General features: G+C 40.9%; 1 protein-coding gene across 2 annotated transcripts in view; it reads left to right on the top strand.

Moving 5' to 3' along the window:
* ERMP1 (endoplasmic reticulum metallopeptidase 1) overlaps positions 1–18,507 on the top strand; it is a 689,629-nt gene that overhangs the window by 457,301 nt on the left and 213,821 nt on the right. For both annotated transcript variants that reach the window (XM_078675921.1, XM_078675920.1), the window contains one exon: positions 5,565–5,785. In XM_078675921.1, coding sequence (XP_078532047.1) covers positions 5,565–5,785 — 221 coding nt within the window. The remainder of the gene's footprint in view (positions 1–5,564; positions 5,786–18,507) is intronic.

Here is an 18,507-nt window from a genome sequence, read left to right as displayed (position 1 = left end):
GGTGGGAACTGAAGTAATTACAAAAGAGAAAGAAAAAGCTCATGATCTGTTACCAGGAGACTGGGTAAGGACAAAAGTACACCGAAGAAGAAATTGCCTAGTACCAAGGTGGCAGAAGGCAAGACAGGTGATATTAGTCGCAACAAATTCAGTAAAGTGTAGGGGATTGAAGAGATGGTTTCATGCTAGCCACACCATACGTGTGCCAGCACCTGAGAATCCTGACGAAGGTGAAACAGCTGATTCAGATTCAGAAGAAGAACCTGAAAGAAATCCAGATCCTGAAGATTGACAAGAAAGTCGACATCTGGGAAATTCAAATGTGAATGAAGCATTGAATGAAGAAAATGAAGAAATTGTGATACCAGATTCTGAAGAAAATGAAAATGATGATCTGCTAGATCAAGAAGCAGAAAAGGAAATTGAACAAGAAGTGATTCAAGATCAAGATCAGGAGAGTATTGAAAAGCAGATTGGAAGCTCTGGAAGAAGGAACGAAAATTCTGAAACTGGAGAATTGGACGTAATTGAGGAAGAAGAAGAAGAAATTCCAAGTACCAGCTATAATGATGTTGTTCCTAACAGAGTGAAACTGCTGAGTAAAGAATTACCTGAATCTAAAGAAGAATCTGATACAATAAAACTGATTATTAATGAATCAGCTGATAACACAGAAAGTGAAACAGATGAAAGTGGAGATGAATCAAAAGTGAAAAGATCAAGGAAAAGAGAGTGGAGTATCATTTAGCGGAACCGAAAGGGAAAATAACAAGAAAAGGAGATAATTGGCCAAATGAAAACGAAGGACTAAAATTTAAATTAGTGAATAAAGCAAAAGAGCAGGTGAATGAGATCTCAAGTCAAAAGGAAGAAGACTCAAATAAGAAAAAACAAGCAGGAAAGAAAATAGAAGTGATAAACAGCAGAGCAAAAAGAGCAATAAAGCCAAATCAGAAGTACAAATCACCTGAGTGGACCTATATTATAATTCCACCAGTAGTAGAAGTAAATAGTAGTCAAGGAAATTTAGATGATGCAAGTGATAATGATTGATTTTGTTCATTAGGTGACACAAGGTCGAAGAAATTGTGTTAGCTAGAAAACACATTGATGTATGACATAAGGTCAAAGAAAAGCTGCTAGAAAATAGTTATCTGTTAAAAAAAAAAAGAGGGGAGTATATTTAGTAATTTTTCATTTTGTTTTAAAGGCTCTTGTTTGAAAGTAAAGATGCCTTCTACTAATAATAATTCGAGATGCTCAATTTTCAAAAGATGTTGCAAATTGTCTTCAATATGTGTAATCTTGATAATTTGAGTTTGGTTAATTTTAGCTGTCATTTTTCCTTTTGGAATAGACAAAGAGATGAATAAAACTAACATGACTAGTAAAGTTGTGGTTAATCATGATAAAGTTGATAAGACTGATAAAATTATTGTACATAAACCAGAGATTCATCAAGATAGATCTGTGGGAGATTTTTCTAGTAATACCTTTTCAAGACTTTTATCTGAATATGTTAAGGTGATGGACGCAAAAGACTGCTACATTTGTGTGAAGTTACCTACTTCTGTGTCTGAAGGTGTTACGTATAATATGCTTCCTCTTACTTATGGCATAACATGTAGTGTAATAGCTAGTTTGTTTTATCAAACTGGACGTTTGGAATAATATTATTCAGATTTTGATGAGATTTTTGCAAATTTAAAAGTTGAAGATAGTTTGAATAAAGTGAAATATGCTATACAGATGAGGGAATTTTTCCTAGTGACTAATGAACTCACTTATGAGTACGCTTTTAGAAATAATGTAACATGTAAATTGAGAACAGAAGAGAAGACGTTCTTAAATATGATGGAAGAAAGAAGGGCAATTTACAAGCGAAATGAGATGCTGAAACAAATTAAGTCTAAATTTTGGCAGATGGAAGATGAAAAGCTCAATGGTAGAAATGAAAATGTTGCAATTCACATAGAAAACCTGTTAGTGGAAAATTTTGTATAAGAAGAGATAATACTTTGTTTGATAATTACTTTGTAGGTGCAAGTCAATGTGAAGACACTTATCGTATTATAGGGGGTTGGGGATTTAAAGGAGGCAAAAATCCAATTTTTCCTGGAATTTATTTTATTTGTGGGAATAAGGCTTATTTCAATCTCCCAGACCATTGGTATGGGACATGTTATGTAGGTTTAGTTTTTCCCAAAAATTTTCATGTAGATAGAAATGCAAAAGGTTCATTTGAAATTAGCAATCACCTGAATAGATTTAGAAGGGAAAGCTTTACAGAAATAATGGGAGACCTATTTGGTGCATTAATACCTATGGTAGGAATAACCCTGAATGCAAACAAAATCAGAAAAATGTCTACAATTGTTGATAGATTGTCAACAGATACTGCAAGTGGATTTCAATTAGTGAATATAGAGCTTATTGCCATGAGAACCATGGTGATGCAAAATCGTCTTGCTCTTGACATTTTGCTGGCAAAAGAGGGTGGAGTCTGTGGAATTTTGCATGTTCAACATTGTTGTACTTACATACCTGACAAAAGTCAGAATATAGAAATGTATATAAAAAATATTACTGAATTACATAATGAAGTTGAACCTTTAGAAGACTAACGTTTTTCAGAACGTTTAAGTAAAAGATTTGCAGCAATTAAACACTGGTTTCTAGAGATTGGTAATTCAATTGTAGGTAAAATAGATTCTCCTTTAATAGTCATAGCTATAGTGATACTTTTGTTAAAAATTAGTTGCATGATACACAAGAGAAGAAAACATGTAATAGAAAAAAGAATTTGCAAACTAAGAAAAGAAAGAAATAGAATTACAAGAGTTTCGGAGAACTCAATATGAAAAATGCAGAAAAACAGATGAATCTAAAGTTTAGAAATACTAATATTAATAAAGTCCAAAACATGTTAAAGGGTTGAACATTTTATACATTTTGGGTATTATTTGGTGATTTAGAAATCACCAGATGAGGGAGTTGATGAAGCAAGGCGAAGAACAAGATTTTTTTTAAACTTGTGAAGTTAATCTCCCATAACAGTAATTAAATTAATAAGCTTGTGGTGAAATTACTAATCAACTTAGTTTAAGAATACATTCATCAGTACACGTGCGATAAACTAATGTGCTTTATGTTGCAAACGCAAAGAAACAATAATAAACTAACCTTGTCTATTGTCTTTGTCAGTATTAAATGCGGCTGTTTAATGGCATGTGCTTATTTTGTGTGCTTATGTTATGTCTTTTCTGTGACGAAAGCTCATGGAGTTCGTGCAGTTCCTAAAGGAGAAGTAAATATAATGCTGCCTGATTGTGCTTTTTGCTAGGTAACATAATTAACAGGATTAATTAGTAAAGGGGGTGGGTAACAGAATGGGTCTCCATTCTTTAATTGATGTCTTGTGTTTGTTTAATAATAGTTTCCAATGTGAGGCCTAAAAGTGGTTCAGAAAACATGGCTGACAGAGCTGCAGACGCAAAAGGTTGTCCAGAGTGAAGTCTTTGCACATGCATAGCTGTGAAGATTTTTACGGCACTGTCATCGTTGATTGAAAAAGCAGTTCTTTGGTTGAGTTGAACGTGCTCATGGAGAAAAGGCTCAAGGACAGAAAACTTAAAGGGTCTGCCAAGGCTAGGAAGTAAATGTTCAAAACTCGAGGAAAAGTTACTTTCTTGAGGAAGCTGAAAGATGTAGAAATGAAAGACAATAGGGCTTATGTGAAGCCTGGTCTTGGTCAAGAATCAGAGATGACCTAATGCATTTTATCATGGACTGGCACAGGACAGCCAATGAAAAGCTCGGATTTGCTGAAAAGAATGTAAAATGTAGAAAGTTTAGCTAGAAAGAAAGGTATAAAACCTGACACCATGAGCAGGAAAAAAGCTTGCTGCTCTTACTTTCCGATTCCTGAATGACGTGACATGCTGTTGGACCTTTGGCGCATGTAAGGACAGCAGACTTTAAATGGATTTTCCTTTCTAGGTGAAGTGAGAAATAGACAGGGAAATAGATTTAGGGAATGGAAACTGTTATTCTGCTAATATTTCATGTTTCTGAGCTTGCTTTGAAAATGTCAGTTTATTAGTTCATTTCCTTATTAAAATGCTGCTTTCTTAATTGCTTATAAAATAAAGATTTTAAAACGTAAATGCTATTTTTCTTTATGAAGAATAAAATTAATAAAATTAGATTTCAAAAGACAAGCTGGTCTTGTTTATTCATGGTCTAGTTTCCATCAGTTGATCCAATCGCCTTAAGTGGTCTGATTAATAATAATAAATGTATAAAACCATGGTGAAAATAGTTAAACTGCAGTTGTATATAATAATGTAAATAACATGTGAGTAGTTTTGATTAATCACACCACTTGATTCAGTTGCTCAAAAAATTGTCTCATTAAGATTATGGGCCTTTATATGTGTTACATGTTTAATGGTGAGTATTGAGGTGATAGGTAACGTTTTTGAGACAGTTTTCCAAACAGAGCGCTGGATCACCAGCACCCGTCCAGGATTGGCTGCCAATACTACTGAAGAGGAACGTTTTTGGCGGGGCGCGCTCAAGAGGAGTCTGTTTTGGAATAGTGGAATATATTTTAGGGTTATTAGGACGCGGAACTACTAGACGTTTCTAATAGGCACACCTGGGTTAGGAAGTGACTGATAAATATCACAATAGACAACGCGGTCGAAAGAGAAGCATCGCTGAACTGTGAGCCAAGCTTCGATACAGCACGTGCAGGCTTGAAATTGTGAGACACAGAGAGAATGGTTGAAAGATTTGAACGCTTGCCGCGGACTATTGTGGTGATTTGAAGATCGCCGGGGTCTGTGGTATAAATTGTTTGCCGTAAATGGCGAGCACCATGAATTGGATAATAGTAGAAACAAAAGTGCAGCGATAAAGCACTATATCAAAAGTTATTAATGACTTTTTAATGAGTGAGGGAGAAGTTGCAAAATAACAGGAGGAGAAAAGTGGGATTTCCCATCAATAATTAGACGTTTATAATAAAGCTCAAAGAACAGGATTTGTGAAAGAAGTATGGGGATTGCAGACTTTGTTTAATGCTATATACTCCAAAAGGAAAGAGTAATGATCACGTGGGAATGGATTGTGAATTTACATGTTTGCGGAAGTACCGTTTGTACAAAATGGTGTATAAAAATAAGAGGAATAATTCTAGTGCTTAAAGCACGTACAAAATGTAATGTAAACTTTGACAACGTGGAAGTTATTTTTACATGAACTCAGCACACAATTCAGTCGAGTTGCATTTACCTCCCCTGTTCTATGCGTACTTCCTCAAGAAGGGGCCTGCTCCTGTGTCCTCTACTTTGGTTTTCAATTCCATAGGCCAGACTGAGGAATTCTCGTAATTATTTTTGGGCTTGGTTTTAAAGCACACTGCAGGAGTTCCCAGTGGTCAAACTTTGGTACAACACGTTGACTTTCACCACTTTTGCACTACTGAATCATTTGACAGTCGTCAAATTCTGTTTTAAAATGGTTTTATAATACTAACCAGCCTCTCTTTTCCTCTTTAGGTGTCGGCCAAATGAGGGATCTTGTCTTCGGCATTGGCATCATGTTAATCAGCTGGTTCAGCGCCATAGTGACAGTTCTCATTATAGCACTGTTCATCTCTGTCACTGGCCATTCCCTCTCCTGGTACACACACTTCTATGTTTCAGTACTCCTCTACGGGTCTGCAGCACTGGCTAAGTTAATACTCGTCCATACCGTAGCCAAGAAGTACTTCTTTGTGGTAGGTGCAACGCTTTGATTATTACATTATTTCTGGCCTGTGTCTGTGGGCGCACTTTGATAAAATCCTTAACTGCAAAATTGTAAAGATGTCTATGAGCTGTAAATATTATTAATTACTTTGAATTTCTACTTTTGCTTTGAGACAATGCAGGCTTAAATAACTGTTATGCTCTTTGCAATCATGTTTGCGATTGAAAGTTAAGAGCAATTGAACTTAATTCCTAGTTTTTTTTATTGTATGCACAGATGCCAGTTATACCATTATAGTTTGAAAAAGGCTTGAATGTGTGTGATAGAATAGATAACCCAAATGCTGAGGATTTGCATTCTTCACACTCTTCCAGAGCCACGGATACCAGAATTGCCATTGCTACTGGTGCAGATAAGAAACACATCACCCCTCCTCAAGCAGAGTTAGGAGGTATCGGTTTGTGACCACCCAGTACCCTTTCTCCCTACAGCAGTGCAGCCCAGTACCAGCTCGAAAGGACACCTGGGGACTCTGGTGTATAAGGATCTTGTTAGTTTTTGTTTTCCAGTTACCCATTACAAATAATTCTCCCTCCGCCTTCCCTCCATGAAAGCGGACACATTTATAAGAGTTCCTGCAGGGATTCTAGTGCTCCTGGTTGACATGCAGTTGAGCTGGTGTAAGTTAGGTTCATATGTCAGTATTTCTGATCTAGGTACAGGTACTTCAGTCTGAAAAAGTAGCAAGCAGATGTATTACTCGTACTAGGCCTAGTCAGGCTTACTAGGATTTTCTACTTGAACAACAGGGGTGTACCAGTCGGTCAGTCTGTGTCTCCTGTTTTCGACACCGCTGCCTAATTGTAAGACCAATGTTCCCATTGGTCCATTTTTATCAGATACTAGTTAAATCAGGGTGCACCATGGGTGTAGCATGCTTATCAAGACGCTCCTTGAATAGGAGTCACACTTGAATTGTATATTTGGGATTCTACAAATACAGGCTCACTTGTTGACCATCACAACAATTGCCACTGGTTCTGAGGCATTAAGGATACTTAAAACAGATTGTTCAGGAAATCCCTTTAACATACATCCTGGATGGCCGGTTGTAGAAGTGAAATTTGTATCAGTCTCACTGTTGCAGGGACACCCTCTGTCTACGGGTTCACAAATGAGGATCAACACTGGAGTGGATACAAAATACAAGTTTATTACACTCATGAGAGCCATCATTCAGTCACTGCAAGTGCCAGAGGATGGGAACTGATGAGCACAAGTTCAAACACTGTATTTATACTGTTTGGTGCCGCGTGAAACAAATTGGAAACCACTTTGACGTGATGAAATGCAGACTGCTAACTCCTGATAAACCCATACCCTCGTCCTCTCTGTAGATAGGCAAGGGAAGTTACAGGTGTTGCTGGGCTTATAGATTAAACATCTGTGTGCTTGGGCCTTTGGGTAGGGGCTCTACTCTGGCATGCAAGTATTATCAGCACAACCAGCTTTTTAGTGAACACGTAACTCTTGACTTTGCAAACGTCCCAGCAGAAACACAAAATGGGTGTTCAGACAAAATGGGGGAGAGCGGAGGCTAACTTAACAGAATACATTTTTTACCGTTTAACAGTCCCTCCTTTTAGCCTCTGCTATGCACATTTTGTCTAATTGAATAACAAAAAGCTATATATTCCAGGTACAATAAGCTTCATAAATACAGGAAACATAAAAGATAATAGGCTAAATCAGTGTGTTATACTACAACAGCTTAAAGTACTCCATCATCGTTCATATTTCTCATATCTATGCTCATAAGATCATCTATTTGTTGCTGGAGCATAAGCTTCTCATTAATATCATGAACTTTCTTTCTTACGGATACAAGACATGCATAAAGAAGTGCAGAGGGGACATATTACTGGTATACACTGGATGCAAATACAACAGCCTAGAATAGCACCTACTACACAAGCTACTATAAGATGTAATTTCCATCCCCATGACGTAATAATGCCCCAGAACCAACCAGACCAGGTCCATGTCCTCCATATATATATATATAGAGAAATAGGACAAACCTTGCCTCAAACTATTCTATCTGTACTGAATTCCTCACTGGTGAGTGGCATGGTTCCCCCCGATTCAAACAGGCCCTCCTTATTCCTCTATTAAAAAAACCTGGGGCTGATCCTCAAGCCTTGGTCAACTATAGACCAATCTCTCTACTTCCATATTTGTCGAAGATATTGGAAGCGCACATCTCCACATCTTTTTCCAAATTTATAGAGGATAGTGACTATCTTGAAACTAACCAAGCAGGTTTCCGTCCCTGTCACTCGACGGAATCTGTCATTTTGGCCGTTCAAAACACATTAAGATCAAATGCGGGGAAAGGCATCCACCAGGCACTGGTTCTCCTTGATTTGTCGGCCGCGTTCGACACGGTTGATTTTTCTATTCTAATTAGCCGTGTCGAGCAGGCCGGCCTCAGGGGCGCTGCCCTTGAGTGGATCACTTCCTTTATCTCGAACCGCACTCAAGCGGTTCGCTTAGGGCCTTTCACTGCTTCAAGAACCACCTCCACTTGTGGGGTCCCACAGGGATCCTCACTTTCCCCTTTGCTTTTCAATTTGTATCTGCGCCCCCTCCTTCTAAAACAATTCAATGTCACTATCTTTAATTATGCTGACGACTTACAGCTAATTTTCCCTCTGAATACTCCTGATTCAGTCGCCCACTTTCACCAAACTATGCTTATGATACAACGCTGGATGAGCTTAAACCACCTCAAGCTCAACCCGGGTAAAACCGAGTTAATTCTTCCCGGGGACAGCAGTATCAGCTGGGGCCCCCATTATTGGCCTTTGAGCCTTGGTCCTGCCCCAGTCCCTGCTTCTTCAGTGAAGAGCTTGGGTGTTACACTTGCATCGGATCTTTCATTAAAAGCTCAAGTCGGAGCAGTTGTTTCTGCTAGTTTTTACCAGATTAGGAAAATAAAAAAGATTGCACAATTTCTGACATACTCAGCCCTTATCCAGGTCACCATCGCACTGGTACTCTCCAGGCTGGACTTTTCTAATAGTCTGTACCTGGGCCTTCCATCTGGCCTTTTAAAAAGACTCCAACTAGTGCAGAACCAGGCAGCCAGACTTGTTCTTAAACAACCTAGGCGGTGTTCCATCAGGCCTGGCCTAGAACAATTACACTGGCTGCCTGTATCTCAAAGAATCATGTTTAAGTCCGGCTGTATCATATACAAGAGTCTACAAAACATAGGGCCTCAGTTCATCAATCAGTTGGTCTCCAAATACAAGCCGACTCGCAATCTTAGATCCATCAATAAAGACTTGCTGGTTGTTCCCTCTTACAGGAGAAAGCGTCAGGGCAGCAGCTGTTTCCATTACTTAGCTGCTGTCCTATGGAACTCCCTACCACTTTCCCTTAGGCTCAGCCCAGACTTTCTAACTTTTAGACGTTCTTATAAAACTTGGCTGTTCAGACAGGCTTATTATCAGTAAGTTGTTGTGTTGGTTCCTACTTCTACAGCGCCATGAAGCCCATGGGCGTACGTGCGCTTTACAAAAAACCCTAACATAACATAACATGTTCCAGTGTCTTTGGTGTATTTCAGTCGCTATCTTATGTAACTTGGAGATGGCCTGATAAATGGAAGGTGCATTATCAGGAATGTAAACCCAACAACAAGCTCCTATGATTCGGCATGCATAACCGCGATCCGCAAGGATAACCTCTAGAACCATGCAGTTCTGCAAAACTACGAGTCATGCGGCCTGGAGTTCCTCTGTGATGTTACCTAGAGTTGCTGTGGTACTACTTCAACAACTCTCATGAGTCTTCGTATGTCCCTGCTATTGAGGGGAGACTCAACAAAAGAAAAGATACTGTAGCAGGGTGGAGGGTGTTGAGGAGGACTGGTGGAAACCTAATGGTACTCACGCCCCTTCTCTGCCACAGACTGCATGGGGACCGGAGTCCGACGAATGGTGGACCCAGCTGGAGGACTGTGCCTTTAACCTCGCCGATGACGAGAGGGAAGCCGCAACCCCCTATGACGTCTTTGTCAATGTCGGCGAATGCGGAATGGGTCAGGCGGTCACGCCCCCTTATGACGCGTGGCGAGGCGGAGTGAACATAAACCCGGAAGAAGCTGTACCGGGTGTGCCCCACACCGCGAGGACGGAGACGACAGAAGAGAAAGCCCAGAACAGAGAGAACGAGAGAGCACTAAGGACAGAGGAAGAAGACGAGGAGAGTCTCGGAGGAGCGGCGCCAGGAGGCCCCCGATACCGCTCTGCGCCCAGCCACACTCCGAGAAGAGGAGGAGTGGGGCTCTCACAGGTGCGTGAAAGGGTAGCAGACTGGTGGGGAAAGCGCGGAGGCGCTGTGTAAATAGTGTATAGCTCTACAGAATCCCTTCCACAACCCCCTTGTTTATGTAAACCCCCTGTGACCATACTCCCTCACTAAGTCCCCTCACTTCCCCCTACACTGTATACAGGTCGAGCACTCTCTCACCGGTGTCCTCACTTACCCTGGTAACCCCAAGGGAACGTCGAAGGCAGGACCAGTAACCCTGAGAGCCTCTCTCTTCTTGTCTTCTATGTGGCGGTGGAACCCGACCCGAGACTTGGAGGAGGAAGACGGAAGAGCAAGTCCCCGTAGAGCCAGAGACCTATCGGCAACCTTGGATCCAGCCACCCTAGCAAGAGAGAGGAGGTCCCAGCGAAAGAAAAAGACATTCATAAAAATAAAACCTCGTTTACCTCACCCTGTTGTCAGTGTCCCTCCTTCTGAACCGCCACAGATACCTAAATTCACGTCTATGTATTCCTGCAATCCGTCTGATCCTCTGCTTTGATATCTATCATTCTCTTGGTCCTAACTAGGAAAGAATAGTGAGGCAGTAATTGAGTTTTGTGATAAGAGACTGTAGCCAAATAAACAGGAGGGAGGAGAAAAGATACATAGCATATCCCTGTCCACCCTTGTGGTAAATAGAAATAACCCTTATTCCCACAAATAAAATATGTATTATGGGATGCCAAGAAGCTACTATTATTGGAACCTGTTATAGTCAATGTGGTGTTTCAGTTGCTATTACCTACAGGGATGGCACTGATACTCCTTACACAAAGGGGGGCTCGTGTTTCTGTTACTATTACAACAGGGAATCATTTTCCCAATTTAGTTTGTGTCTTCGCAAAGACGTATTTTATGGCAGAGTTACCTCCGGCGTATTCCTCAGTTTCCCATGTTGACCCCTTTGCTTGTGGATTACCATTGTCATCTGGATAACATGTTGTATTTAGCTCCTTATTAAGACCCCCTACATCAGCTTTAGAAACGTCATTAATTTCTGCAGCCCACAGAAGCTCGAACAAGGCACGACAGGAGCCATTGTGGGAGAATGGGCATGGTATGAGAGGCGTTCCCCCTGCACCCTGGTGTACTGGTAACAATCCACAAACCCAACAATTAGAAATATTAGTAATACTATGGATATAATGCAATATTCGAATGAATGAATTGTTCTTATAAGAGAGTCTTTGTTTTTCATCTAATGTTGAAAGAGTAAAATAATAATGTTCAGGCGGTGTAGGTGTTGGGCGTACAAGCATATGCATGGGAAATTTCATACGTAAAAACCAAGCTATCACACACCTACTTATGACACTAAGTAGACTCTCTATCAAACAAATAAATGTCAATTTAGGCTTGATCTTTTTCAATGTAGGGTGTTGAACGTCCAAACTATCTCCCTCCATGATAGGCATTCACAATATCGAAGTCAACAATGTCTCTCACTGTATAGTCTCTTATGATTTTTACCAACTCTGTTCGTAAATGTTATACGCTATATATGGTGCATATATTAGTCAGTGGAGAAGATGGGAAGGAAAACAAACATTTGAGGCAAACAAACACAATTTCACCTCAACAGGCTCCAAACCAGGAGCTGAACAAAATTCTTGGAACTTGCAGTCCAAGGATGACTATGGCAATGATAAGTCAGTATAGCAGGTACTCAAGGAAGGTCATCCACAAGTTCATCTACGACAGCCTTAAGGACCGTTAGATATATTACCTTTTTCAGAGAATGCAACTCTGGTCCCGTGTAATATCCAGTCGGAGACCAGTCAGGGAACTGAAGCTATGGCCCAAGTCGGGCATCTGCTATTTTACTTTTCACCGGATTCCTTGGCCAAGTAGTGGACATTTTAGATTCTATTTCCAATCCTGGACAGATTATTGGAATGATAACACGAATAGTGTCAGTCGTTTTCTGCACCGTGAATCCTCTTTTTCTTTCCAATCAGATACTGCAGGACAGATACCACAAATGTAGAAGTGATGATGTTGAGAATCAGGGTATCTTACGGATTCAGGATGCTCAGGTCACAAACCGCACCTGAACCTAGTTTGGCCGCTTCGTAACACAGAGCCTCCCACCAAGTTGGCCCTCTGCTCGGACCAGACTCGCCGGACTTTTTTTTTTTTTTTCTTCTCAGTCTTTATTCAGTTGGTAGCATGAAGTCTCAGATTGTACCTCTCTCTTCCAGCTTTCTGTTGGATCCGTAAAGAGGAATTCCTCGGTGTGGCAAAGTAATGCTCTGTCTTTTCCTCGCTGCTGAGAATGCTTTGTGCAATTCCTGCGTTCTCAGTTTCCGTTGTATGAAGCAGATCTGCTGGCACTTTCTTACAATGGGTGACATGAACCCAATTCCTTCTTTTAGTAACTCGAACTGCTGTCTGTGTGGTCAATAGGACTTGCTCAGGCCCCTTCCATCGTGGCTCCAGATTCTTTGAGTGCAGAACACTTCTAGTTAGAACCAAATCACCGGGATGCAACAGATGCCCGGGACCCGTAGAATTATCAGGTACAGTACTACATAGCTGTTGGTAAATCAAAGAAAGATTGTCTGTCAGTTCTCTCATATATAGTCTAACAAAATAGGATACTTAAGTTCTCTCATTTTCTTAGGTCGTGGCGGACCCCATACATTCATTGGTCTCCCGAAAACAACTTAATAGGGTGTGAGACCCTTTCTACTGTGAGCCTCTGCACGAGTCAACATGAGTGCTAATGGCAAAGCATCAGGCCATTTAAGTCCCGTAGAAGCCTGCACCTTGGCCAACTTAAGTTTCAGGGTTGCATTATAATGTTCCACTAATCCTGCTGATTGTGAATGATTGGCAGCATTGAACTTCTGACGTATGCCTAGACTCTCAGTAATCAACTTGATGGTTGCCCAATAAAGTGAGGTCCATTACCAATCCCAAAAATTCTACAAATTCCAGATCTCTGGAAAAGTTCTTTCAGTAATATCTTAGCTGTAGTGGGTGCAGTATTATCTTTTGTAGAATAGGCCTCCACCCACTTACTAAAAGCACATAATATTACTAAAACATATTTTAGGTTGTTGCATCTTTTAAACTCTACAAAATCCATTTGCAGAACTTGAAATGGTGCACTGGGTTGGGAAAACCCTCCTTTTGGGGTAGCTACTCCTTTCCCCTTTCATTATGTTGCAAACAAATCATACAATGTTTAACAAAATGTTCAGCTGTCTTTTTTTATGTCTGGATGTTCCCATACTTGCTCTAGTTGTGTGGCTATACTTTTAGCGCCGATATGTGCTGAACCATGTGCCATAGTGACAAACGGTAAAACATAGGATCTCAGCAATTTCCACCTGTCACCATCTGGCCCTTTCCCCCAACAGTTATCACTGTCCAATATTCCTGTTTTTTCCTATTGTTCCACTTCCTCTTTTGTTGCCATCTGTTTGCTATCTCTAACCTCTTCATGTACATTGTAAATTTTGTCTGCGGAGGAATACATTACATACATTTGTCCTTGTTGGCTACGTGCTGTTTCTTTTGCTGTGCTGTCTGCAAAAGAATTGCCTCTTCCTACATCATCTACTACTTTCTGGTGTGCGCTACATTTGACAATAGCCACTCACTTTGGTAATGTTAATGCAGTCAGCAATTTTTGAACTCATTCTCCATACTGTATTTGTGAACCGTGTGATGTCAAAAAGCCCCTTTCCTACAACAAACGCCCAAAATTATGTGCGACTCCAAAGGCATATTGGCTATCTGTATTGATATTCACAGACAGTCCTTGACTAAGCTCGCAGGAGCGCAGTAAGTTCAGCTGCTTGTGCGGACTTGTAGGAAATTCGAGCTGTCTCCACAATTGTGTGTAATGTAGTGATAGCATAAGCTGCAGTCGTGGTGCCATCAGGTAGCTTAAAACAAAATCCATCTACATACAATTTACCCTGAGCATCAAGCAGGGGCATATCAGTAAGATCCACTCAACCCTTCGTTTGTTCTTCAGTGGTAAAAATAGTCATGTATATCACTAAGCTGCTCAGAGGGCAATGGCAACAAGGTAGCTGGATTCAAGGTCAGACAGCGTTTAAGCATAATGTGTGGTGCTAACAAAGTGAGTTCATACCCAGTAAGCCGGGCACTCGTCAAGTGTTGTCTTAGTCTGATTTAATAATACATCAACTGAATGGGGAACAAAAACTGTCAGTTTGTGGTACAGTACAAGTCCTGTTGATTGTCTGATTGAAATGGCAGTTGCTGCCACAGCCTTCAAGCAACCAAGGAGTGCCCTGGCCACGGAGTCCAGAACTGCAGAAAAGCATGAACATGGGCGTTGTTTTTTCCTGTGTGGCTGTGTTAGGACAGACAATGTGTAACCTTTACGTTCATGTACATAAAGAGATTTTTTGTGTGAAATCTGGTGTTCCCACTACAGGAGCAGAACATAGTGCTGCTCGGAGTTGCTGGTATACACTCTGACACTCGGAAGACCAGGGCAAAGGAAATGGGGTATCTTTAGTTGTAAGGGCAAGGAGAGGTTTAATAATGAGGGAGAAATCCAATGTCGACAATAGGATGTTTTGCCAATCAATGCCCTAACATCATTTTGCGTTTGAGGAATAGGTGTGTGTATGATCGCCTGAATTTGGTCTTTGGTCAACGTTCTTCCCTCCTTCAACAAGAGGTGACCTTAATAGGTAACCTCTGGTTGACAAAACTAACTTATTTTTCGATACTTTGTGGCCCAATTTAGCAATTCAATAACATCAATGTAGCCTCAATACAGAGTTCAGTGATGTTAGCTGCTTTCAGCAGATCTACAACATATTGTAACAAAGCAGTGCCCGGAGGTAACTGCAAGGTATCAAGTTGGCGTTTAAGGGCCTGGCTATAAATGCTCGGACTCTCTGTATATCCCTAAGGAGCACGACAGAATTGAAAGGATCATCCCTTAATGGAGAATCCAAACAAATACCTGCTAGGAGGTGCAATAGGAATGGAAAAGAACGCATTTTTGAGAACAATGACAGAAAATGCATGTGCTGTGGGTGGGATCATTGTCAATAGGGTAGTAATGTCTGGAACTACGGGAAATAGTGGCACCACTATTTTATTAATTTCTCGCAAATCAATTTCAAATCGATAAACGTTTTCTTTATTGTCAGAGGTGGAACTTTTCAAAACTGGCAAAATAGGGCTGTTACAAATATTGCTATCAGTTTCTTCCACTACTCCTTTGACAATGAGATCCTCTGATTTGAATTAAGGCATTTTCGCCTTCCTGCAATATTTTATACTGTGGTATTCGGGGCAAAACGGCATTCGGTTTAACCTGTATGTGTACGGGTTCAATGGATAATAAGCCTACATCAGTATAACCCTCTGCCTACACAGAAGGCAGGACAGTTCACGTGGGACTTCATTAATAACATAATGCTTATTGCATCTCTGCTTACCAAACTTAACATATACACCATCCGGTGAACAATAAATACCTGCATGAAAATGTTTGACTAAGTAGAGTCCTAACAGATTATCAGGACAATTTGGTGCAAGAAGGAACGATGTCTTAATAGTGAACGGACCAATAGTAAGATCCAGGGGTTTAGATACGGGACTAAGAATTTGCTTGCCAGCAAAGCCTACAAATAGATTGTTCTAGCCAGACGTGGGAGTCCCAGGGATCAGTTTTTGAGAAAGTGCAGTTTGTGTAGCCCCAGTATCTACCAGAAATTTCTGTAAGCTCCCCAATATTTCTGCATTAACAAAAGGGCCTGTCTGATCTACTGGTATAGAAACTGATCCCTCCTCTCGTCCTATGCTGTCCTAGTTAAACTGCATGCCTGTGGCATCTGATACACTAAAGTAGTCTGCATAATAAGTTTTCGTCAGGGCAGTATTGTCAAAATTATTCGGTCTGTCACTAACATCAGGACGTTGTTGTGGGCCCCTTGTCATTTCCCGACCCATTCCTTTACCTTGTTAGCGGAGTAATGGGCATTCGGATCGCCAATGCCCTTCTTGTTTACAATACGCACATTGATTTCGGCCTAGAAGTCAGCTCTAAAAACTCATCTCCCTTTCTGTGGCCCATAGACCTGCTGTAGCAACATTTTGGTTTTCAGTTCCTTATTTTTACCCTCTTTTTTTATCTTTATCATTGATTTGATTCTCATAATTCTGGGCCATGTCTAAAATTTTAGGTGGGGTGGAAGAAGCCCTCGTACTTTCAGCCACTCGTAATTTTTGCGAAATCTCAGGTAACAAGTTAGCTCTGAACTTTTCTACAAATAAATGTTTGCCTGTTTCAGAAGCTGTGTCTTGGCCACTATAATCATGAAAGGTTGTCTCAAACCTGGTGAAAAAGTCAGGGACCAAATCCTCTTTTCTCCGATTACAAGCTGCTAGTTTTGCCCATGATATTTTCTTTGGTGGCACTACCGTCTTCAGATAGGTAATGATACGACTTGGTAAGTCCTGAGCTTCTCAGAAGCGGTCGCTCCCCTCGCTGCTCCCTGCTTATTCGATAAATAAAGTTACCCCCCATCCCCCAAGCGCCTTGAGACCCTATGGGTGAGTAGTGCGCTCTACAAATTTCTGAACTTGAACTTAATATAAGTGGTGGTGGTTTCTCCCCTGGTTTCCTATGCACATCAGCTGCTTCTAATTGCGTCCAAGTACCGCCAAAGGCCGCATGGTCTTGTTTACGAACCATACGCCAAAAGTCGGGGCAGTATCAGTCCGAAAAACATGTCAATAATTACCAAAGTCATAACACAAGAGGTTAGCGCAGCATTTATTTAATCATAGAATGCACTCTGATTCTGCCTACGGTCAGGCAAAAAGGCTTTAAGGGTCAATACGTACTATCGCTTCCAAGGGGAATAAATCCATTGGAGCTGAAACTGGGCCGCATTAGCACCTAGACCGTTTCCTTTGGCTGATTGAAACACAGGAACCGCTTGCCGCATAGGAAAAGCTTTAGTCGAAGCTATCATGGGCCTCAAGGTTTCTCTTTTGAGAAAAAATATCCTCCACCGCAGTGGTGAACACATCCCTTTATTTGACCTCTTCCATATCCTAATTAACTCTCAAGGGGCCCTCATCATCCATATTAGTCCTCCAGTCCTCTAATAGTGTGTTAGCCATTTCCCCCACAACATATTGCTGAGTCATTTGTGGGTATTGTGTCAGTCGTGAGAACCTCGCCTAATCGTATATCATCTCAGACCTACTCACAGGGCCTAATCAACAATACTAATTTGTCATTTTCTGTAAGGGCAGATCTCTGACATCGTCTAGAAGTATCGAGTGTACGTACAGGAGTAGTAACCTTTCTATCAGATACGGGAGCTGCAGCAGAGGCAGCAGGCAATGGGGATACATTAGTGCTACTTGAGGTAGCTGGAGAGGCACCCTCTGTCCGCATTGTTCCCGGTAGGATCTGGCGAATAAGGAGGCGGACTGATCGACAAAGCAATTCTTCTAATTCTGAATCCTCATCTAAACCCTTATTAGCCATCTCTCCCCTAGCCACATATGCATTTTGCAATTAAAGTTTAAATCTTCTCTACTCACTTTCTACACTAGCTTCTTCTTGTAATTGTGACTCTTTGATTTTCTGTAAAATAATCTGTTCTTCGGATTTCTTCCTATCCTTTTCTTCCTTAATCTGTTTCTGTTTAATTTGTTTTCTCCATAACCCTACGGCATCAAACATACTCTGCATACTTTTTCTTTTATAGAGCTGCTCTTCTACATATTGCAATTTATTTGAGTCAAAGGTACCATTAAGTTGCCACTGTAAACTGGCATCTGCCATCGTATATTTGTTCCACAATGTGCTAAACAGTATGGAGGAAATACCATATTTAATGTATATTTCATTATTCGGAGTGCCTTCTATAGGCTCGGACTGTCTTTCTTCCAAAAGTCTATTTATGTTGTAACCACAATGCACAAAGTGTACTCCAAACAGGCATGTTTTACCAATTTCTTCTTAACAATATTATCAAGAGACTTTTATACCAAAACCAAGAAATGAGAAACATTTCTCACATTACCTGTCTCAAACATTGCAAATGTTTTATCTGATAGAGACTACTAGCCGCAGATTGCTTCACGTAGAATTATCCCCAGGCGTGAGACTGGATCCAGAAACTTTGTCACAGCATCCCTGCGTGCCGGGGCGGCATCACGCGACTCCACCCAGGCGTCTGCATACGCGTCGTCGGCGATGTCACATAAGCCCCGACCCGGCGCTCCCACGTCAGTTTTTTCCTTTTCCGCATGCAACGGTCCTTGCTACGGGCCTGTTTGGGCACCTTTTTTCTTCCCATTGTCTCTCCTTCTTTTTTTTTTTTTTTGTCCTCATACTTGCCACCA

The sequence above is a fragment of the Lissotriton helveticus genome, chromosome 2_1 (assembly GCF_964261635.1).
Source record: "Lissotriton helveticus chromosome 2_1, aLisHel1.1, whole genome shotgun sequence".
Classification (NCBI taxonomy): Eukaryota; Metazoa; Chordata; class Amphibia; order Caudata; family Salamandridae; genus Lissotriton; species Lissotriton helveticus.
The sequence above is the reverse complement of the archived record's forward strand: the minus strand, read 5'-3'. Positions and strand labels throughout refer to the sequence as shown.